Genomic DNA, 23,938 nt, shown 5'->3' with positions numbered 1-23,938 from the left:
ACTTGCCTTTAGCAGATACAAAACAGTACACTCTGAAGGGCAAAGTCAGCAAATAAGAAACTTTTTTTGGGGGGGACTATACGTGATTTTTCAAGAATCATACAAAAGAAGACAAAAAACAATTTGAAAGCAACTAATTCCCCCATAGAAAACCTGAACATGATTTTACCCTTCCTTCTCCCCAAAAAACAAAATCGAAAACAAAAAAATCCCCAAAGCCACAAGCTAAATTACTTTTAGTCACAGACTTTACTTTATTTAAATCTACTCATTCTGCGGCCAGGAAAACAAGAGAGAAGAGTTTCAAATAAGCAAAATGAAAGATGCATTTATTTATTTATAGAAGTGTCTGGCACTTGTCATCGTTGTAGTATCTGAGTGGCTCCTAGCATAACAGAACACTTAACATCCTTCTCCCCCATAAAGAGCTCAGCATGGAGTGATGAGCTTTTCAAGTATACATACTCTTGTAATTAGAACTGTGGAACATTAAAAGCCTCACAGGCAAGGCTGGAGGTTAAACTGAGCCATAGTTGAGGATCACGGGGGCTGGTTTTATTTTTAAACAAACATTTAGATGATTTGGAACTATCACCTACTTTGTGTGTGTACCATTGAGCATAGAAATAGGACAGTTGTGAAGACAACTGTGGCCAGTTACTCACAAATAACAGGTCATTTGTTCACTGCACTCTTTAAAAATTACTTAAAGCTGCACTATATAGAAAGTGTACAGAATCTGATGAGTTGGAGCCCCAGATAAGTAAAGCACTTAAGCATATGCTTAACTTGGGACTTCTAAATAAAAATGGTAGAAGATGCTTAAGTGCTCTGCTGAATTGGGGCCAAAATGCAGAAGTGTTTTACACAAGCCAGTTTTCACAGTTGTGATGCTAAAGACCTTTTATGGGCTAACTTTGAGGGAATCCTAAAGTACCATCCTTTTGATAGTGAGGCACATACATAAAACTAAGCAACACTTTCTGAATATGACAACAAACACATTTCCAACAGTTCTGAGACTGAACCTGATTGAAGTAGTGCAAGGGCATTTCAGCAAAGGGGGGGTTTGTTTTGTTTTAAAGCATCTTGAATTGTGGAACTACAGACACCATTTTGGAGTCACTTTTTCGGATGAGTACCCATGGGCATGGCTACTTTAATAATTTCCTTTTCTTTGCACTCAGAACTTCTGTTGTAGCGGAATGTCACAGTTTTCAAAGCACAGAAACACCATCTTTTTTAAATGACAGCTCTATAGGGTTACAAGGTGGGCGAGATAATATCTTTTATTGGACCAATTTCTGCTGCTGACAGAGACAAGCTTTTGAGCTACACAGAGCCTGCCTGAGGTTTGGGAAAGGTGCTTAAGAAAGTCAGGCTATGTCTACCTACGCAGCTTACAGTGGCACAGCTGTGCTGCTAAAGCCTTGCTGCTGTAAGATATACAGTGTAGCTGCTCTTTGCTGAGCTCTCTCCTGCTGAAAAAATAAATCACCCCCAGGAGGACAGCTATACAGTCCCTGAAATCTAACCATCGGACAGCGATCAAACCAGCAAACAAAGGGGGCGCCACTATAGTCCTCAACCATGATGACGGCATGAATGAGGCCAACCGAAAAGTCTCCAACACCACCTACTATAAAGAACTCAAAGAAGACCCCACACCACAATTTACCCAGGAATTTAAGGTTATCACCAAATCCTTCCCCAAACAATTCCAGGAGAAACTCTACTACCTCATCCCCCATGAGCCCACCCCAGGGACCGTCTACATACTTCCCAAGATACACAGACAAGGGAACTCAAGCAGACCTATTATATCGGGCCACAACATTCTTACTGAAGGAATACTGGGACTCATAGAAACCATTCTGTGATGGGATGTACTCCCCACACTAGTCCTGAGAGGGCTAAATTAGGCCAGGTGGGCCCAATCACCCAATTAGGCAGCAAATGAGGAAGACTGAGGCTGAGTGGAGAACCTTGATTACAAAGAAGCCCACCTGTCAGGGAACAGATGGGGCTTCTACAAAGTCTGGGAGCTGATAACTGATGGAGCAGCAGAGAAGTAGGCTCCAGTCACTCCCTGGGGGAAAGGGAGGTGTGTTTGGAAACTACAGAGTGTAAGAACCCAGGGACTACAACCCAGATCTGCAGAGCCTGGAATGTCTGACATTCATGCAGTGCCACTGGAAGGCCATGCAGAAGGACAGCCAGGGAGCACTAAAAAGCGACAAAGAGTCCTGTGGCACCTTATAGACTAACAGACATATTGGAGCATAAGCTTTCGTGGGTGAATACCCACTTCATCAGATGCATGTAGTGGAAATTTCCAGAGGCAGGTATAAATATGTAGGCAAGAATCAGTCTAGAGATAACGACGTTAGTTCAATTAGGGAGGATGAGGCCCTCTTCTAGCAGTTGAGGTGTGAACACCAGGGGAGAAGAAACTGCTTTTGTAGTTGGCTAGCCATTCACAGTCTTTGTTTAATCCTGAGCTGATGATGTCAAATTTACAAATAAACTGAAGCTCAGCAGTTTCTCTTTGAAGTCTGGTCCTGAAGTTTTTTTGCTGCAGGATGGCTACCTTTAAATCTGCTATTGTGTGTCCAGGGAGACTGAAATGTTCTCCTACAGGTTTTTGTATATTGCCATTCCTAATATCTGATTTGTGTCCATTTATCCTTTTACGTAGGGACTGTCCAGTTTGGCCGATGTACATAGCAGAGGGACATTGCTGACACATGATGGCGTATATTACATTGGTGGACATGAATGAACAGGTGAATGAACCGGTGATGTTGTGGCTGATCTGGTTAGGTCCTGTGATGGTGTCGCTGGTGTAGATATGTGGGCAGAGTTGGCATCGAGGTTTGTTACATGGGTTGGTTCCTGAGTTAGAGTTACTATGGTGCGCTGTGTGGCTGCTGGTGAGAATATGCTTAAGGTTGTCAGGTTGTCTGTGGGCGAGGACTGGCCTGCCTCCCAAGGCCTGTGAAAGTGAGGGATCGCTGTCCAGGATGGGTTGTAGATCACTGATGATGCGTTGGAGAGGTTTAAGCTGAGGACTGTAGATGATGGCCAGTGGAGTTCTGTTGGTTTCTTTCTTGGGCTTGTCTTGCAGCAGGAGGCTTCTGGGTACACGTCTGGCTCTGTTGATCTGTTTCCTTATTTCCTCGTGCCGGTATCGTAGTTTTGAGAATGCTTGCTGAAGATCTTGTAGGTGTTGGTCTCTGTCTGAAGGGTTGGAGCAAATGCGGTTGTACCTCAGCGCTTGGCTGTAGACGATGGATCATGTGGTGTGTCCGGGATGGAAGCTGGAGACATGAAGGTAGGCATAATGGTCGGTGGGTTTTCGGTATAGGGTGGTGTTAACGTGACCATCACTTATTTGTACCGTGGTGTCTAAGAAGTGGATCTCCCGTGTAGATTGGTCCAGGCTGAGGTTGACGGTGGGGTGGAAGCTGTTGAAATCGTGGTGGAATTCTTCCAGAGTCTCCTTCCCATGTGTCCAGATGATGAAGATGTCATCAATGTAGCGTAGGTAAAGAAGGGGTGCGAGTGGACGAGAGCTGAGGAAGCGTTATTCCAGGTCAGCCATAAAAATGTTGGCATATTGTGGGGCCATGCGGGTGCCCATAGCGGTGCCACTGGTCTGGAGGTATATATTGTCACCAAATTTGAAATAATTGTGCATGAGGATAAAGTCACAGAGCTCAGCAACCCGTTGTGCTGTGTCATCATCAGGGATACTGTTCCTGACAGCGTGTATTCCATCTGTGTGTGGGATGTTTGTGTAGAGAGCCTCCAGATCCAGGGAGCACTGTGGAGAGTAGGCACTGCAGGAAGTACCGCCCACAAGACCCAGAGTGACAGTACCCTGCGGCCCTCTGATTGGTCAAGTGCCCTTACTTAACCCCAGGGGTTACCCCAGGAAGTTGTCTGGGTAACCACACAGACCTTGGCTTGCTGCAATGCCAGACTTTGCCTTGTCTTCTGATCTCCGGTCTCTCCCTTCAGCCTGACTTCAACCCAGACTCCTGCCTCCCAATTCTAGCCCGGTATTGTCTCTGATCTCCAGTCTCCGACTCCAGCCTGACTCTGACCTTGATTCCTGCCTATCAGTTCTAAGTTTGTACTGCCTCTGATCTCTAGTCTTTGACCCTGTCCTGACTCGGACCCTCACTCTTGTTTATGGCACCTGGCCTTGCAATTCCTCCAACTTCTGTCCGACAACTCTCATCCCTGGTAGGCAGACCTCAGCCCAGCTGTGACTGCTAGGTCAGACCACGTTCACCTCAGTCCCTTACACAGAAGCAGGTAGTCTATAGTTACTCCCTGGGAGGAAGGAGTTTGAAGGCTGGTAAACCCAGAGAAAGGAGGAAGTTAGACATGTAGGAAAGGCTCAGGGAAAGTGGCAGCAAGATCCAGGAGGGAATAGACCTTGGCTGCTGCTTAGAGGGTCCCTGAGCTGGAACCCAGAGTAGACAGTGGGTCCAGGTTCCTGCACCTGCCACTGGTGAAGTGGCACCAGCTGGGCAGGGAATTGGAAGACTGCCTGAATCTGTTCTTAAGAGACTTTTATACCCCAGAAGGGGAAACCTATGAGTGACCTGACCAGAGGGGCAAGTCACAAAGAGGCAGCAGTGGTTCCTGGAGCGAAAGAGGGGCTGCAGACAGAGAGAGAGGCAGAGAGATGGGGTGCAACCGCAGGAAGGCGCGTCGCTAATCCCCAGAACAGCTAAGAGGAGGCTCCATCCTAATAGTGAGTTGAGAACCCCACGTCACACATCCTCAAACCAGTCGCCACACAAAAGGCTAGCTTCCTCCAGGACACAACTGACTTCCTCCACAAATTCTGCAACATAAACAACCTCCCTCAGAACACCATCCTATCCTTGCCACCATGGATGTCACTTCTCTATGCAGCAACATCCCTCACAATGACAGCATCGCTGCCTGCCTCAAATATTTAAAAGACAATGGACAAGCCTCAGATATCCACCCCACAAATCACCAAACTCGTCCATTTCATCCTCACTCTCAACAATTTTACATTCAACAACAAACACTTTTGTACTAGGATGGCTCCCCAATATGTCAACCTCTTCGTGGGCCACCTTGTAGAAGAATTTCTGGACAAATGCACCACAAAACCAATGATATACCTGAGATATGTCAATGATATTTTCATCCTCCGGACAGATGACAAACTCCTTAATAGATTTCCACAAACATTTTAATCACCACCACTTGTCCATTAAACTCTCTCTGGAACATACCCATGCTAGCGTCAAATCATGGTCTTAATAAAGACACTGGATTTATGGCTTATTACAACAGTCTGTAACCACTCGCTCCCCTTTTTGTCCTATAACTACAGAGGTGTTAACACTTCACCTTGAATGGTCCCTTAGAATATGTGCGAACTACTTATGCTAAACTATCTGTTTGATCTTGCATTTAGCTGATACTAAGGCTTTGCCTATGCTACAGAGTTTTGTCGAGGCAAGTTAAGCAGACAATCAAAAACTGGCATAATTACATCACTTGCGCATGTTCACATAACGCTCCTTCTGTTGGCGGAGCATGTCAACAGTTGGTACTCTAGCATCGACAGAGAGCAGTGCACTGTGGGTAGCTTCTTTATGTTCGCATGGCACTGATGCATGTCCTGTTCATAGCCCTTATCCAACAAGCAAGAGAAAGCTGACTGTAGGTACCGAAGTTCTTATGGCTGGAGCAGAGCTGGGACTGCACAGCCTCTTCTCCCCACAGCGCCAGCAGATCCAACAACTCAGGTGTGCTCCAAGTGGGAGAGCGTTTGCTGTGTGGAGCCGCCAAAGTCAGCTGGGAAGATGCGATGTGAGCTGTCCACGCTGTGCAAACAGGAAGTGGAATTTCAAAAATTCCTGGGCCTTTAAGTGGGGAAGGGGGGGCATGCCAATGCCTGCATACCTGACTGTGGGGCAGTGGAGTTCAAACTGCTGACCAGATTGGTCAGGATGAGCATTGTGGGACACCTCATGGAGGCCAATTATAGTGACATCACCAAGCACGGTGTCTACACAGACACTTTGTCGATATAACTTTGCTGCTAAAAGCTCTATGCTTCTTGTTTTATTTTGTCGGCAAAGCAGGAGAGTTTTGTTGGCAGAAGGAGCATTGCAGTGTGTACACCTCCACTGTTTTGTCGATGAAAGCTGAATTTTGTCAACAAAACTGTATAGTGTAGACAATGCCTAAGTACCTTCCCCAGACCTGAGGAAGAGCTCTGTGTAGCTCAAGAGCTTGTCTCTCTGACCAACAGAAGTTGGTCCAATAAAAGATATTACTTCACCCACCTTGTCTCTCTAATATCCTGGGACTGACACAGCTACAACAACACTGTAAAGCACTATAGGTTTCTCTCTGGGGGACTGTCAATAGTTCCTTGTCCATTTTTTACTGTCTTTCCCAAAGCTTAGTGTCCAGGACAATCACAGCCAGACCCCATGAATGTTGTTCCTTCACTTTACCAGCGACGGGACTGTAGGTTTTACTGTTCAAAATGTATCCCTCCCCCCACTTAAATGGTGCATACACAATTAGAAAATTGTATTCTAATTATTTGAGCTGTCAAGCCAACAATATACAGCCCATAGAGTGTCCTTATTCTAACATACATTTATTTACAAACTTTCATTACATTTTGGCGATGGCTATGAATGTACAAAGCACTCTTTATGCACTTTTTTTTTTTGTTTTGGGAAGGTGACTAATTTGTTCAGTCTTCTGAAGAAGGTGGCAGAAGAGGGAAATCTTTAGGAATATTTTTCTGGATGGTGAATATTTGTGCTCAGAATGGTGGAGCTGATGACGATCTTCAGTTTAAAAAAAATTACACCGAGAGTCTTGGAAGTCTTACACATTAGAACATTTCTTTAAATAAATATTTACCAAGATCCTTAATAAGAGATAATGCTTCCCAGGATATAAATGCTCCACCACCATCATCCATGGCTCCTTGCCCAACATCCCAGCTGTCCAGATGTCCGCTGACCAGTACAACCTAAAAATGCAATTAGAAAAGGACATTTATATGAAAATATCAAACTAGAAAAGTCATACAAAGTGCTTCTACTTATTGTGCTACAAGCATTCATGGGGTAGATATGCCCCGTGTTGTCTAAAGATTTTCATAGTTCCGCTTTTTAGTTTAAAACAAGCATAAATTGAGGACCACAGTACTTGCCATACTGGCTCAGACCATTGGTTTAATCAAGTCTGGTATCCTGCATCTGCTAGTGACTAATAACTAGTTACTAATGCTAAGTGAAAGGTTTAGCCCCTCCTGCATGCCTAGCAATCTTTAGTGATCAGTTTAAACTCTTAAACATGATTAACCTTATTTTAGGATGTATAACTAGTAAATATGTACTTAGATTGTAGGGTCCCCGAGGCAGAGACAGTCATTTTATAACATGTTTGTGCAATGCTAAGCACAGTGAGGCCATGGTCTACGACTGGAGTCCCTCTCTACATGCTACCACAATCTAAATCACCACCACCCATCTACTCCCACCACCACACCAACCTCCAGCACCATGTAGTTTTATAATTACACTAGTCAGATGGAAATTTTAAACTAGGTAATATATGAGTTTAGAGTTTTAGGAAGATACTTAAATTATTATAAGTACCGGTAAATATTTGTCAATATTATTCAGTTCTTTCTGATCCTCATAACTAAAGAATTTAATTCTAATATACTGTGGCTGTGAATGTCTTAGGTTGGCTACACACTGCAGATGAAATCTACCCTACACAAAGCCTGAGCAACTGCTTTGAGCAGGAGACAATTGCTTTCAAATATTTCAACTGAAAACGGTATCCACCGACATATTTAGAGATAGGGTATGCAATACATGTGGTGACACTGACCATCAAAAACAGTCTCGAGAGTCTCTGGTATGCAGACTTCATGAATTAATACTGTAGCTAGATTGACATAGATTCATTACTGTCCATTGGATCAGTGATCTGCAAACTCAGAAGATTTTAGAGAAGAGATGTAAGGGCTCTGAAGGAGATGTTAACTGTCTAGAATGTCAAAAATTGTCTGCACCACAACTTTAAAATGGCCATAGGATTTTAACCAGCAATTGGTTTTGGAAAGATAAATATTTACTCCTGGGAAATATAACTTCCGGCTGAAGTGAATTGAGGGCAAGTTTAAAAACATATTGAAAACTGAGTTTATAATAGATGTAATGCCTTAACTTCAGCAGTGAAAGAACGCCTCACTAACATTGGATGATGTTCCCTGGCAACAATCTCTACACAAGAGTCTGATAGGGAATTACTTCTCATTCCTGTGAAATAACACATATAGCAACAGCAGGAAACTTTGAATCAGACAATGGTGTAATCCCTCATGGGATTACAGAATCCAATAAAAAAGCATCTCTCCCAGCTTCAGAACATTACACTGAAACAGACTAAGGTTCAAATGGATTGAGAAAGTCAGAGTATTTTATGGATGAACTTTTACTTATATTAATACCAAGAATAATTAAGTAAATGCAACCAGTGTAAGTCTACGAAATTTTACAGTATACAACTGACTTTTAACCAACCCACTTCTACAGTAACCATTGTTATGGATAGTCCCTCTAGGAATGATCTCTGCACTGTTCAATGGTTATACACATGCACACACATTTATTTTGATTTGTAAAATATATTGTAAAAGGTGACCAAAGCTCTAGGCACTTTTTACATAAGTTACAAAAAATTTATAGCAACTCAAGCTACAAGCCAACCTCCACTGAGAGCCCCTCCAACCAAACAACCCCCAGGACTCTCACAAAAACTCTATGCCCATCCTGATATATGCCCATCCTGATATATGAGTAAGGGTTACAGATGGAAACAGTTCTGCAGGGAGTTCCCTTTTAAAATAATATAGCGGTCATTTGAAGCATCCTAGGGAATCTGTGGATGTATTTGTGGACTAAGGTAGTTCAGGCTATCAAGGATGTATGATAAATGAATTTGTCACATGGCTTTCCAATCTGTCACATAGCTGTCACCTCCACAGATGTGCTACATACTTTGTATATGTACATACATATAAAGATTCTTTAAATTTGCACCAAATTTCCATATATAACTGTCTGCTGGTGCAGATAGAACATAAACATGATACAATGATATAAGTAATTTATTCAGTTTCACTAATAGAAACCACAAACATCTGTGTAAAATAGCACTGGGCTACATGCGCCAATTCTATAAAGATATTTTTAGGATTAGATAGATTTCCATGCAACATGACAGTCTGAGCTTTGGCTTTTCTGCAGTTTCACCATGAAGGAACTGCCTTTCTATCATAGAATCCTTATAAAGAGCAGTAGGGAAAGAGAAATGAAATACAGGACATGTTATTCTATTTTCTTGTAGGCCAGCATTGTTGACTGATACCAGATGCCTATCAGTCATATACTGAATTCCTATAAATCAGGCTGCACTTAATATGAAAGCTAGGCAGAATCGCTATCTACCCATACATCTATCAGAGCGCGCTCCTTTTCCACGTCTGAGTGCCTTATGTCACTACAAAACAATTCTCCATGCCATATTTGCTCAGATCTACTCGAGTCATTATGCAAAAATTGTACACAAGCAAAATGTCAACATCTCCAGTAGGAAGACAAGGTAGAAGCTTCCATTACGTGAGCCACTTTCAGACTCTTCTCAAGAAACCCTCTCTTGACACTAATACTCTTCCCAATTACCATCTTGTCTCAAATCTTTCATTTTTGAGCAAGGTGTCTCCAACAGTTGTGGTGAAGGGACTCTGCTGTTACCTGGAGTCATTATTATAGGTAGTGCGGGTAACTATGCCTAAAGTTAATGTTGCTCAATCACTTGGCATGAAATTTTCCATGCCTTGTGTCTGCTTCAGGCTGCATTTTTTTTTTTTTTTAAATTTCAGCTAAAAGTGCTCAGCAGTTTCTTAGAATGAGGTGAGGGGAAAATATATTGTTTTGCCCATATTGAAATATTCTTACAGTTTAATTAAAAAGCTCTAGAGCCTCCGTGCTTTGGAACAGAGGCTTGACATTAGGCAGGGGAGGGAGAGTGGCCTGATATCAGGAATGTGCCCTTTGCTGCCCCCATGAAAACTTCAGTTGACACATGCTCAGTAGAGACTTGTTAGAGTTGGAAAGCTAAATTTTCCAAAGATTCCATCTGCACTGAGCATGCTCCAGTACGGAGCTGCAGGACTTTCCTTGCAATGGCTGGCGTGGCACCCTGACTGAAATGCAGTGGGTTGACTAGATGAGGAGCCAAAGGTGGAGGTGGGGCAGGAAGGCCATGGGCAGACGGGTCTGTAACTAAGTTCCCTTTAAGCCGTGCGGCCACCCAGCAGTCTATCAAGTGCCACGCACTTCAGGTGCCCCTCCCCACACTGCCACACTGCTCCTTCCCTCTGCCTTGGGGCTCCTGGCCAGCTGCTCCTGGGAGCCTCCTGCTTGCTGTGCAGAGTGTGTGTGTGCGGGGGGGGGAGTGCTGATGTCCGGGTGCCCCCCATCCCCACCCATCCTCTGCCCTTGTACCCCATCTCTGCAGAGCAGGTAAGGGGGACATCAGGAGTGGGATGGAGGGAGCTTGCTGGCTGCTGCTGCTTGTCTGAACAAGCAGGCTTCAGACTGGTGAGTGCCAATCTACTTAAAAGGGCAGCATACTTAAAGGGGTGTCTCTCTCCCCCTCGCTCACACACATACGTTTATCATTTAGCTAGTTATAGAGGTATAAAAGAAAGAATCAAAATCACTGTCTACCTGTGTAAGGGCCTTCTCTCACTGGGACAGTCTGAGGCCCTGTTCTTAAGCTAAGGCCTTTGGCTAAGCAGCTGGGAAGCGTTTGGTCACATCCTCACATTCCAAACCAGTCACATTGAAATAAGGCCACCTGGGGCTGTTAGAAAGGTGATCCGATCTATCACGTCCAGATAAAGGGAAGAGCCTAGAAGATGTAAAAGGAAATTTAGTTTGATAGTTTTCTGTTTGGTAAGAACTGATTTATCAATAGACACAGCTGGGAAACCCTTACGTCTTTATAGATGTAGTTGTGAAATCCTCACTTCTGTATTGTTTTGTCATTATAGTTCCCACTTTGCTATTGTTTATTTGCATGGTCTCTGTCTGGTTCTGTGGTTGTTTCTGTCCTCTGTATAATTAATTTTGCTGGGTGTAAACTAATTAAGGTGGTGGGATACAATTGATTAGCTAATAATGTTACAATATGCTAGGATTAGTTAGGTAAATTTCAGTAAAATGATTGGTTAAGGCATAGCTGAGAATATTACTATATAAATTAGGGGCAAACAAGAAGTAAATTGGGATTTGAAAATAAGGAAAAAGGAACTTGGATTTAAGCTTGCTGGAAGTTCACCCCAATAAACATTGAGTTGTTTGCACCTTCAGACATTGTTGCTCTCTTCATGTGAGAAGGACCAGGGAAGTGAGAGGGTGAAGGAAAAAGCCCTCTAACAGGAACATTGGTCTGTAACCATTAGAGGTTACTCCTCTCAGAACCTGGAATAGAACTCAGGAGTCACAAGTCTCTGCATGCCTCTGCTGTCAGCAAATAGACTGTGCCAATAGATTTCATAACTATCTCTCATCTCCCTTTAGCGGCTGATCCATATACGCACTCAACTACCGCTGTCAGTGACTCTCTTATCTTAAGAGGCAGAGGTCTGTGCTGTGAATCTAAAAGGTTCTAATCATGCTGATGTATCATCTTGGAGTCAATGGATAAAATCTGTGTTTTTTTCAGTTTGCTTTTTTTAAAAAAAAACTAAGAAATTAGATACCAAAAACTACATTAGAAGAATGTTATAGTTGCAAAGTCAATCACTCATAACTTAGGAAGTACCAGAATTAAGGTTGCTTGTATAACCTTAATTGTTGGTCCCCTTGTCGTATAAACATTACAATATGGTCTTTAATTATATTACCATACAAATGTGGTACTGCTCTCAGACACTCTTTAGAATATATCATTTATAATATTAGTAGCTTCAAATATTGTCTGGGAAATGCTGGAGTACTGTATTGAAATATAGTATGTAGACAGTAGCATCCATGATCATCCCTCTCTCAGATTATTTCCTAATCTATTGGCTGTAATATAAAATATGGCCTCTGCTTATTTTGGGTTAATTTACACTGTAGTCTTTTTATGCTTTTTTGTGCCCAGACTTTTACCCTGCCCAAAAAACAAAACTAAAGGTGGTCTACCTCATTGTGGCAAGCCACCTCAATCCACACAAAACAACTTCCTTTCACAATACCCTACATTCCTCATCTCCAGACCAGGTTTTAAATCTATTACCATAGTTCCTTATGTGTATAACGCAATGACGTTTTGTAAATCAGTCAGTTGTCTGTTCCATCAAAGGCCTTCCTGAAATCCAGATAAATTAGGTCTTTTCTTTCATCCTTCTCCAGCCTGATAATGTGCTTGAAAGACTTGAAGTGAATTTGTCAGGCTTCCTTTCATGAATCCAGTCTAACTGTTCCAAGAACAGAAGAGACATTGGTGGATGAAAGAAAAAACATCCGCTATTAGCAGACTGTTTCAGGATATGCTGCATAATGATTGTGACCATTCAAACAAACAGCACATTTGCTTTTGAAAGCACGCAGCATTCTACACCAGTACTATCAGTAGTTCTTAGCAAAGTTTGGAGAAGATTAATTTAATTTTAAACATCTTAAGGTGTAAGAGGGATTTTATGACTAGTATTGTTGTCCCTTTTTGACCCAAGTGGCTAGTCAAATTTCGGGGCCTTGGGGATGTTCCAGTTGAGAATAGAAATTTGTGGTAGTCAGGTATTTCTTTGATGCAGTTTTATTTACAAAGAATGTACAGAGTCCAGTGTCCCTGAACACAGAAGGAACTGAGAACCTACAAGGAGTAGTTTCTTAGCTTACAGTCCCCAAGCCTCTTTTGGCTACAGAAAGCCCAAAAGCTCATTCTCATTTTCTAGCTTTTTCCAGGGTCACACTGTGTTTACAAGCTGCTGCTTGGCTTTCATAAAATCATAGACTCATGGAAGATTAGGGTTGGAAGAGATCTTAGGAGGTCATCTAGTCCAACCCCCTGCTCAAAGCAGGACCAGCCCCAACTAAATCATCCCAGCCAGGGCTTTGTCAAGCCGGGCCTTAAAATCTCTAACCCTTTCTTGCCTCCCCTTCTCTCTCTGTTCTTGTCTGAGCTTTTTGTGTGTGTTCTTCCACGCCCACATCCTTCCAAACAGTCCTGGTAACAACACCCAGTCGAACCCTTCCCTCCAACAGCATGGTGCTAGTTTCTGGGCAGACTCAATTAGCATTTGTTTAGGTGTGCCCCTTTAACTGTCTCTTACAACTATCTTAAATGGAGGACTCGTTCACACATCAGTTTGAATGAGTTTTTAACTCAACCCATAACAAGGTTTCATGCAGCTGATAACAGTATGTTGCTAGTGGATAGCATTACATGGATCACTAGATTATCATAACACAATAGATTTGTCAAAACATACATAAGCCCAGTTCTCCATTGTCTTACCTTATGAAGAGTAATGTAATAAATTATTACTAGACAAAGGCCTTGTCTAGACATGTTTAAAACCTGGTTTATTCATCCCCAATGTAATTCCATTGACTTCAGTGGATAAATTCAGCCATAAAGGGTGTGGGTGTGGTTTTTAGTTTTGTTTTTTAACTTTGTGTTAATCAATTGCCAATTAACATAAGATAATTAACCTTTTTATAAAGGCCACCCTGGATATTCTCCACTTCTTTGGCCTGGTCTACACTAGGACTTTAATTCGGATTTAGCTGCCTTAATCCGAATTAACCCTTCACCCGTCCACACTACAGAGCCAGTTAATTCGAATTAAAGGGCCCTTTAAATCGATTTCTGTACTCCACCTCGACGAACGGAGTAGAGCCTAAATCGATTTTGTTAATTTGAATTAGGGTTAGTGTGGACGCACACCACCGAATTACTGTGTTTAAGTTAATGGGGTAGTGTGGCCGCACACCACCGAATTAATGTGGTTTAAAACCGAATTAAGGTGCTTAGTGTGGCCGCGCACAATCGAATTTATACAACCTGTTTCCCAAATTCGAATTATCTAAATTCGGATTAATCCTGTAGTGTAGACATACCCTTTATTCCAAGCTTCAAACATTTGTGATTTACCCTGGGGGCCAGCTTAGGGTAAATCACAAATGTTTGACAGGTTTCAGAGTGGTAGCCATGTTAGTCTGTATCAGCAAAAACAACGAGGAGTCCTTGTGGTACCTTAGACACTAACAAATTTATTTGGGCATAACCTTTCGTGGGCTAGAACCCACTTCATCAGATGCATGGAGTGGAAAATACAGTAGCAGGTATAAATACAAAGCACATGAAAAGATGGGAGTTGCCTTACCAAGTGGGAGGTCAGTCTAACGAGACAATTCAATTAACAGTAGATGACCTAAGATAGGACCTAACCACATCAGCCACACCAACAGGGGCTCATTCACCTGCACATCTACCAGTGTGATATATGCCATCATCTGCCAGCAATGCCCCTCTGCCATGTACACTGGCCAAACCGGACAGTCTCTATGCAAAAGAATAAATGGACACAAATCTGACATTCAAAAACCAGTAGGAGAACACTTCAATCTCCGTGGTCACTCAATAACAGACCTAAAAGTGGCAATTCTTCAACAACAAAACTTCAAAAACAGACTCCAACGTGAAACTGCAGAACTGGAATTAATTTGCAAACTGGACACCATCAAATTAGGCCTGAATAAAGACTGGGAGTGGTTGGGTCATTACAAAACCTAAACCTAATTTCCCCAATACTAATTTCCCCCTATTGTTACTCACACCTTCTTGTCAACTGTTTGAAATGGGCCACTCTCATTACCATTACAAAAGTGTTTTTTCTTCCCTTGGTATCCTACTGTTAATTGAATTGTCTTGTTAGGCTGACCTCCCACTTGGTAAGGCAACTCCCATCTTTTCATGTGCTTTGTATTTATACCTGCTACTGTATTTTCCACTCCATGCATCTGATGAAGTGAGTTCTAGCCCACGAAAGGTTATGCACAAATAAATTTTTTAGTCTCTAAGGTGCCACAAGGACTCCTCGTTGTTTTCACAAATGTTTTTAGCGTGGAACAAATGTTTGGTAGTGTCCACACTTTTGCTTTACAAGGTGTTAACTAGCTTGAATTAATTCGCGGTTTACTCAAGTAAAAAAGTCTAATGAAGACATGCCCTAACTGTAAACCGAGAACATTAAAAATTTTAATTGATTTTATTTGTACCCAAAACAAATTTTCCTTCAAATTCGGTTTTCTGCTTTGGTCTCCAAATAATATGACTTCACCCTATAGCCCTTTTTATTAGATTTCACAAGCATTCAGAATGGCTTTCAAATAATCAGCCTAGCTGTCTTAACCAATTTGCAGTCCTACAGATACGGTGATGTTCAGACAGAAAAAATGCTTAAAACAAAAAACCCCCCCATCTATTCTATTTAATATCCAGTGTAATAAATCTCAGCTTCCAGGCTCCTGATTAAATGACATTTCTGTGCATGAAACAGAAATGACACACTCGGTTGCACAAGAATCAAAAACCATTACTGCTAAGAAGCTGACTAACCTTCAAAGCGTCTCTGTATCACAACATACATAAAACATTTTGTATGTTGAATTTTACAAAACATGAAGTGATTCGAAGTCCGGCGCTACCTGAAAGTATACTTTTCCCATAAAATACTGTAACTAAACCTCTTCTTAACCCCATTAAAAGGGAATCTCAAAATCACTGAGCTGATACCATTTGTGACAAATGGGAAGTTCTGGGAGAAAATTAATCTAAATTTGTCTAATTAGAAGCTGTTACCTGATAAGGGACATACAGTAAAGATAGGCTTGGCAGAATTAGATTTTTTTAAAATATAATTTTGATAGATATTTTGTTTGTTTTTAAGTATTTTAAATTTTTTAATCAATTTAAATTTTCATTGTTGTGGAAAATTATGGAGGGGATCAGACAATGGGTGGGGGTCAGAAAATAATTATTTAGTGACAGTAGGTGTTGAGATTAAAAAGCTAACGCTTTTAAACCATCAGAACACAAATGGTCAACATCATGTATCAGAATATACAAAATAAATATCCTTAAATCAAACTCTAAGTTCTGAAGCAGATTTTTCTTACTTTGCCTAACTGTAAATTTTGATCATTATCGATAGAAATATATTTTTTCTGTTGGTAGATGGTGAAATTGATTTTTAATGACATTTACTGATAAAAATCTAATCCTTTCATAGAATCATAGAATATCAGGGTTGGAAGGGACCTCAGGAGATCATCTAGTCCAACCCCCTGCTCAAAGCAGGACCAATCCCCAACTAAATCATTCCAGCCAGGGCTTTGTCAAGCCTGACCTTAAAAACCTCTAAGGAAGGAGATTCTACCACCTGCCTAGGTAACCCATTCCAGTGCTTCACCACCCTCTTAGTGGAAAAGTTTTTCCTAATATCCACCCGAAACCGCCCCCACTGCAACTTGAGACCATTACTCCTTGTTCTGGTTGGAAAGGAGTGGGTTGGCAGTCAGGCAGGAGTGTTTGGGAGGCAGTGACCCTGTGACATGGACATATTGATATTATATATATATATATATACACACACAACATAATGGGTGGTGGTGGTGGAAAGGGGAAAATCCATTCTTTTTTGTTCCCATTTCACAAAGGATAAAACTGTGTGGTTTGAGGAGGGAGGAATTCACCACTCAAACCATGGGGCAGTATAACCCCTCTGTGGCTGCTGTTCCATCCTACTGTCTGAAAAAGTGATCACTGTCCTTCTGCACCTTATATGTAAGGAGGCCACCGTATGTGTGTAAGTAGGACTCCAGTCCTCCTTTATCTCCCCTGCTTAGCACCAACTGGAGTGGGTTGGAATTTTGTGAATTTTACTTTCCACCCTAAGTAAAGATAACAAAACAGAGATTAGATGTAATTTCAGAATTTAACCAAGTATTCTTTGTACTTAAAATTATTACCATTTTCCCATTAAATGCTGGATTTTAAACCTCACCATTTCCATATGCTTAACATAGTTTAAAGTTTTATAGTCGCCTAACTCAATATTTCCTGGAATTCTCATGTTTTAGAAAGACTGGGTGGTGTGGGTGGCCAGTGATATACAGGAGGTCAGGCTAGATGGTCTTGTGGTCCCCTCTGGGCTTAAACTCTATGACATCAACACTGTTTTAAAGATAATTTTTCCAAAAGGCATGATGATTACACAGTTAACTCCATACTGCCTTGTCTGGGAATAGTATGAAGAACAACATCTTAGTAGTAAACAACTACAACTAATCATAGAGGAAATATCATGGAAATGAGACACTTTCTCATTCAGAGATGCCAATAGCCGCATATTACTCATGCTTGCAATTTAAGGATTAGCACAAGCAGAGTGTGATGAGTGTTCTGAGCCGGAGTGTTCTGATGAATCATTTGAGGTAGTTACCCATGAGTCCAAAAGGTCCAGCCAATCCACAAACAAGGGTATAACCATGTGACACCCGCCTCCTCCCAAGGTACATATAGAGGCTCCAGACAAAAGCAGCCCCAATCCAGTCTGCTCAATGTTGCTACCTTGTTGAGGATATGCCCAGCTGCCTGGTAGTTGTGACAGTCTGCTTCTGCTCCATCCGGAGCCTGTTCCTGCCCCTGCTCCAGAGATGGACAGTTGCCCAGCTGTCTTGACACAGAGACTCCTCAAATGCCCCTGTAGTGGGGCAGCTGCCCCACTCGTGGAGAACAGGGGAAAAGCAGTCAAGCAAGGCTGATTGGGGAAGCAGCCACAGCTGGGGCCATGCCCAATCAGGGTCCAGCTAGCCCTGATAAGAGGGCTGGGGGCCAGGAGCTGAGCAGTCTCTCTCTAGCTGTGGAGAGAGAAGGACCTGGCTGCCTGGGAGCTGGGAAGGGTACCTGAGGTGAAGCAGTGCTGGGGAGGGACTGAGGGAGCTGGGGAGCTCCAGCCTGGTAAAACCCCAGGCTGCAGGCTTTGCCAAAAAGGCCAAAAGGTACTGGGGCTGCAGAGGGGCAGCCCAGGGACAGGCAAAGGCAGCTGTTCCTAACCCCCTTGCTGATGATGAGTGGATTACAGACTACAGTCTGCCCCAGGGAGTGGGGGCTAGACGATGACTGGCAGTAGCCACTGAGGCAAGGGATAGAGGGTTGGGGGTTCCCCTGTGTGGGGATACCCAGATTGTGGGTTACTGCTAGGGGCAGAACCCTGTTGTCGAGGGGCACTGGGGTCCGGGAGGGACACGGGGGCCAGCGGTAGGTGAGACACCGGCCTGCAGAGGGCACTCCTGGCTGGAAGAGCTAATTCCCGGGATGACCAGCAGGAAGCGCCACACCGGTGAGTCTCAACCCTGCCACAGCCCCCATGTAGAGGCAACAGTTATCCCTGAACTAATTTGCAAAAAGGAGCATCTACCTCCTCAGTTTTAACTAAAGGTTACCAGGATTCTTGTTTTGATCAGCTCTAGTTAAGGGTAACCCGAGTGTCTGAGTCAATAATTTCTCTCTTAATTGCCAAGATTCTAAAAAAATTCCTCTAGGGATATATATGATATCCCTCTCTCCTCCACAGTAACACAAGTCACTGATATGAATTTGCTCCAGGTTTGTGCTAACTACTAGCTGATTATGGATGTTGGGTTACTGCGTGTCGTCTCAAGTCTAATTCCTAGTGGACAGATGTTTACATCACACTCGTCACTCACATTGGCAGTCTAAGAAGAGAGGCAATAGATTCAATGGCCGTGGAGAATAAGCTAATCTTACATTCACAGACATGGTCCCTCCAAACCAGGGAGAAGGCACAGTGACAAGGTAGCATCCCTTGAAATGGCTCTGACCATACTGTTTATGCTTTGTGGATAGCAGACTTATCTCCTAATATCTTTATCTAGGAACATTCATGAACAATACATTTACTTTAAAACAGTTTAAAAAACCTACCTCAGTATAGTACATTTTAATGTCAATACAGTTATTTTCATTGCCGAGCTCATGACAGGGGTCACAATTACACACTGTACAATACCATACTACCAGTTTATGTTTTGTATTGCTTTGGGGAAAAAATGCTTGACTCTGTGAAGCACTTTGAGACACCTAAGGCCAGATCCTCAACTCTGCTAAAGCTGCTTTACTCTGCGCCGGTGGTACAAAGCTGCCTGAACACTGGACTAACTGGCTATCTTGGGATTCTTCAGGGTTGAGTAAAGTCCCTTTTCACAGATTTTCCACTGGAGTTGGTTGCAGTTTTTTCTGTTGTATTCTGTATAGGTTTTTATACTGTGCTCATCACCTTCCAGTAGTGCATTAAGCAGTGGGACTACAAATGTCACATGCTGATCATAAATCAGAGTAGCCCTGAGGTTGCTCTAATCCAGGGGTTCTCAACTTTTTTCTTTCTGAGGCCCCCCTCAAAATGCTAGAAAAACTCCAGGGCCCAGCAGGGCGGGGGGACTCAGGGCTCTGGGCCAACGGTGGGAACCCTTGGGCATAGGTGTAGTTTGACTTCTATGTTGTGGGGGGTGGCAAGGGCCAGCAGGGCTCTGGCCAGGTCTGCACAGTGGGGTCCAGGGAGGGAGGGCCACCTCAGCAGGCCACCCACCTGTCTGGTGCTATGTGCCGGTGGCTACTCCCTGAGGGCTCTGCTGGGCCCAGAGCCACCAGGGTAGTTCTGACCGGCTGCGTGAACAGTCAAAGTGGGGGCTGGGAGCTGAGGAGCAGCTGCGACCCCGAGTACCAACAGCAGATGGGGGGGGGGATGCCACGGCTGCCCACTCCATGGCACCACTATCTAGAGGAGCATCTGCCTCGCACTGCCTGGCTCTGGCTTTCCACCAAGGACCTGGCCAGAGGGCGGGGCCTGAGGGGCACTGGGGGGAAAGGAAGAGGTGGGGCGTGGAGCTGCCCCCAGGACTGCCCCACTCGGTAAGGCACTTCAGTTTGGGGGGGCAACCCCCCAACGCTCGGAGTTTCAGCCCCACGTCGCTCCCGGCTGCAGCTGGTGGAGGGAGCTTGGCACCGCTCCCCGCTTCAGCCCCGCTTGGGGCACTGGGTTTCAGCTGTGGGGCTCCGCAGACCCTGTGAAAGGGCTCACGGATCCCCAATTGAGAACCGCTGCTTTAATCTACATGAAAGACCAAACTACAGGATCAGGGGAGAATGAGCTGGTGGTGGCAGTTCCCCAGGTGCAGCTTAGCTGGACCCAGGTATCAGTGACCTGGAGCATTATGAGATACAGTATCTCAAACTCTTAAATAGTTCTGAGAAACTGATGCAATAGCTTTGTGCTGGCAACCCACAAGTCTAACTCACCATTTTTGAGCTCCCTCCCTAACAACCCTGCATCTATAAAGCTCTTAAATATCTCAGAGTCAACTTCAACTTAACACTTCAGAGATGAAGCTCTTTGTGTTTCCCCTCAAGCCCTGCCATTTCCCCCATTCCCTGACACTATTGACAACACTAGCATCCTTCCTAACTGGGAGCCATCTCACTTTGTCCTCTCTTGCTCTACAAATCGCTGCTGTGTCCAAATTCTTATCATGTCTTTCATAGATTAATAAACTCTAAGGCCAGAAAGGACCATTGTGATAATCTAGTCTGTCCTTCCATATACCGCAGGTCATAGAACTTCCCCAAAATAATTCCTATGGCAGATCTTTTACATATCCATTACAGTGAAGATCTCATTATCCATGTTGCTAAAGTTCTCATCCAGGCCTTATCATCTCTTCTTTGACTACTGCAATCTCTTTTTCTCGCCTTGCTTTCCCCCGGTAGCGAGGCGCACTCTGGGCCCCTCTGGTTTCGGCCCCTGTTGCCTTCTCCAATCAGTCAGGAACGCCTCAACTTGATGCAACACCAGTGTTCTTTATTTACAGTTGTTTTCCTGCCACCACTTTCCACCTATGTACAGGTTTTGCAGCCAACTGTGCCATGTGCAGGCCTGGCCAGCAACAGACCAGAAGGCTCCCACCTCCCTCTGTGCCTGGCCTCTCTCTTCTCGCCCCCCGCCCTTTCCCCTGTCTTCCTCCCAGCCTTTATAGCCCTGGCTAATGAGGCTGGCACATGCTGCCCATTACCAGGCAGACACAGGGCTCCAATCCATTCCCCTTGATTGGGGCTGGAGTGGCAGGGGCTGATTAAGTCCTTCTCACTCAGCACCCTGTCACACCCCCACAACCTACTCAGGTCCTCTCAAAGAGCTGCTGGCTAAGATCAGCTTTCTGGGTCACTGCTGGCTATGGGGGATCACTGATACTTATTTTTAAAATCAGTTATACTGACTCCCCCCCCCCTTGTTCCTTTATATGTTGTTTCTCTCCTTACATTGTAAGCTCTTCGCAGCAGGGACTGTCTCTTCACATCTGTTTTTGCAGGGTGCCTAGCACATTGTGGGCAGTACTAAAATGAAAAAAATAATAATGGAAGCATCCCAATCTCATCTATTTCTAAGTCAGACATGACCAGTAACAGAAAATCACTGGCCATTCCAGAGGCATAAGGATCAAGCTTACATTTTCTGTTTCCAGTAGTATCAGGACCTACTTAGTAATACTAAAGGCATAGCAGTTTGTCCGAAAGCTTAGCAATTACTGAATAACTTAGCCCCTGTGCAGTCTTGCACTAAAGATTTTACAGTTGCCATTAGTAGTATTCCACTTTAAATAAAAGTCCAGTTATCCTATGATATATAGTTTTGGGTAACTGAATAGAGGCAAACGTGTGTCACTAAGTTGTCTTATATGATAAAATATTTTAAATGGGTGCCCATTTGTAATGAGGACATTGATTTCAGAATTAATCATTTTTTTTTTTTTTTTTTTTAGTTCCACACTAAATGTTGTTGTCAGTTAAAGAAAGCCATTAAGTAGTACAGAAATTAGGTACCAATTCTGGATGGTGCCATGTGACTCCCTATGAAATCAGGTACTCAAGGTACAATTGCAGCTGTCTCTCTGGAATATTTTTTACTGTGTAATCCAGTACTGAAGAGATCAGAGGCTCCCTCTTCTACTTACAGTAGTCTATATCATGGTGCAGAATTACATCTTAAAATTCAATTCAAAACAATAAAGTTTAAGAAGCATTTGGAATTTTTGTCTGGTTTTATAAATCAATGTGAAAGCCCATGAAATACTGCCATTTTCTATTTAGGGAAAAATACAAGACAGTCTCAATCGCATTTTTATCTACTTACTTAACCACACTTTTAGAGTCTCAACATAATTACATTTTGAGTTAGAAATCCATAAAAAGATGAATATTCTTTCTTCCCCAGTAGTTTTCTTTACATAATATTTCTATAAATGACTACAGTACTTGTGAAATGTCTAGTGGATTGACAATGGGCTTGGGAACCAGGTGTTTCTCATTTTAGGGGCCTAAGGTGAGATAACTATGCTGCCTCCGTTGCCTCTTCTGTAAAAGTGGGATAATAATTTAACATAAAGGGATACTATGAGAAAAAATTAATGTTTGAAAATGCAGAATGTATATAAAAGTGCTAAGAAATGTAGATCTAAATTCCCTGCTGTTGAAAATTGACGATAATGGAGCTGCACCTATTTACACCACCAGAGAACTAGGTCCATTATTTTTAGTGACTATCCACAGCCCTGGGATCTAAAGGCGTCTGCCTAGAGAGGCATATTAGGGGCAGCACTAGCGAGTAACACTGACAGGTTTTCCCACACTATTCCATCAACATACTTCAGCAACCCTGACTTGGAAAGGTCCCTTTAGATATGAGATGATGGTTTAGTCTCTGTGTTTATTCAGGGCTTGTCTACACTTACCGGAGGGTCCGGCGGCAGGCAATCGGTTTTCTGGGATCGACTTATCGCGTCTAGTGAAGACGCGATAAAATCGATCCCTGATCGCTCTGCCGTCGACTCCGGAAATCCACCGCGGCAAGAGGCGGCAGCGGAGTCGACGGCAGCGCGGCAGCGGTCGACTTTCCCCCGTCCTCACAGCCAGGTAAGTCAACCTAAAATACACAACTTCAGCTACGGTATTCACGTAGCTGAAGTTGCGTATCTTAGGTCGGACCCCCGCTGTAGTGTAGACCTAGCCTCAGTCCTGGGCCTCTCTGCTTAAATACTGTGGTAAAGACATCAAGGTAAGAATCTAGACACAGACCAACCAAAGGTGTCAGTTAGTGCCAAGCGTGAAGGGTTGGGTGATGTGGACAACTTATTTTCCTAGGCCATTAAACAGCTATCAAATGGTCATCACTTCTATCTACTGCCATTATCGGTGGAATTTGAACCGCTGACCTTCAGTTGAAAGGTTCTAAATCCCATTATCAATCCCTGGAGTCACCTCATCTCCCAGTATATATTTTTTTTTTTACTTAATGATGCTGCAGCAATAAATACCATAAATTAGTTATTACATAATTTCTTTTACCCCAAAATGTCACATGTGGGATGGGGTGTCCACACCACACAAGGCTGGAAGGGGTAAATTAGACCAATTACACTATAGGCTGCACCCCGGAGGAAAGCCAGGCAGTGCTAAGGCCTAATTGACTAATAAAGTCCAGCTGGGGGGAGGAGCTGGGCCCGGTATATAAAGCCAGGAAGCTAGCAACAGCAGGGGGTTTTAGGGAAGTAATCTGCAGTCAATGCATGAGAAGGGAGGTGTGTTTGGAACTATAGAGCGTAGTCTACAGTTACTCCCTAAGGCCTGGTCTACACTACGAGTTTAGGTCGACTTTAGCAGCGTTAAATCGACTTAAGCCTGGACACGTTTACACTACGAAGCCCTT

The 23,938-nt window shown here is 43.4% G+C and overlaps 1 protein-coding gene across 1 annotated transcript in view; it reads right to left on the bottom strand.

The window, feature by feature from the left end:
- The window catches only part of CPQ (carboxypeptidase Q), a 293,090-nt gene that overhangs the window by 102,535 nt on the left and 166,617 nt on the right, over positions 1 to 23,938 (bottom strand). The window contains exons 5-6 of the mRNA XM_026659134.2: positions 6,943 to 7,054; positions 4,241 to 4,248 (exon numbers count right to left, since the gene is read on the bottom strand). Coding sequence (XP_026514919.1) covers positions 4,241 to 4,248; positions 6,943 to 7,054 — 120 coding nt within the window. The remainder of the gene's footprint in view (positions 1 to 4,240; positions 4,249 to 6,942; positions 7,055 to 23,938) is intronic.

This window comes from Terrapene carolina, unplaced genomic scaffold (genome assembly GCF_002925995.2).
Source record: "Terrapene carolina triunguis isolate 2854851 unplaced genomic scaffold, T_m_triunguis-2.0 Scaffold58, whole genome shotgun sequence".
Taxonomy (NCBI): domain Eukaryota; kingdom Metazoa; phylum Chordata; order Testudines; family Emydidae; genus Terrapene; species Terrapene triunguis.
The sequence above is the reverse complement of the archived record's forward strand: the minus strand, read 5'-3'. Positions and strand labels throughout refer to the sequence as shown.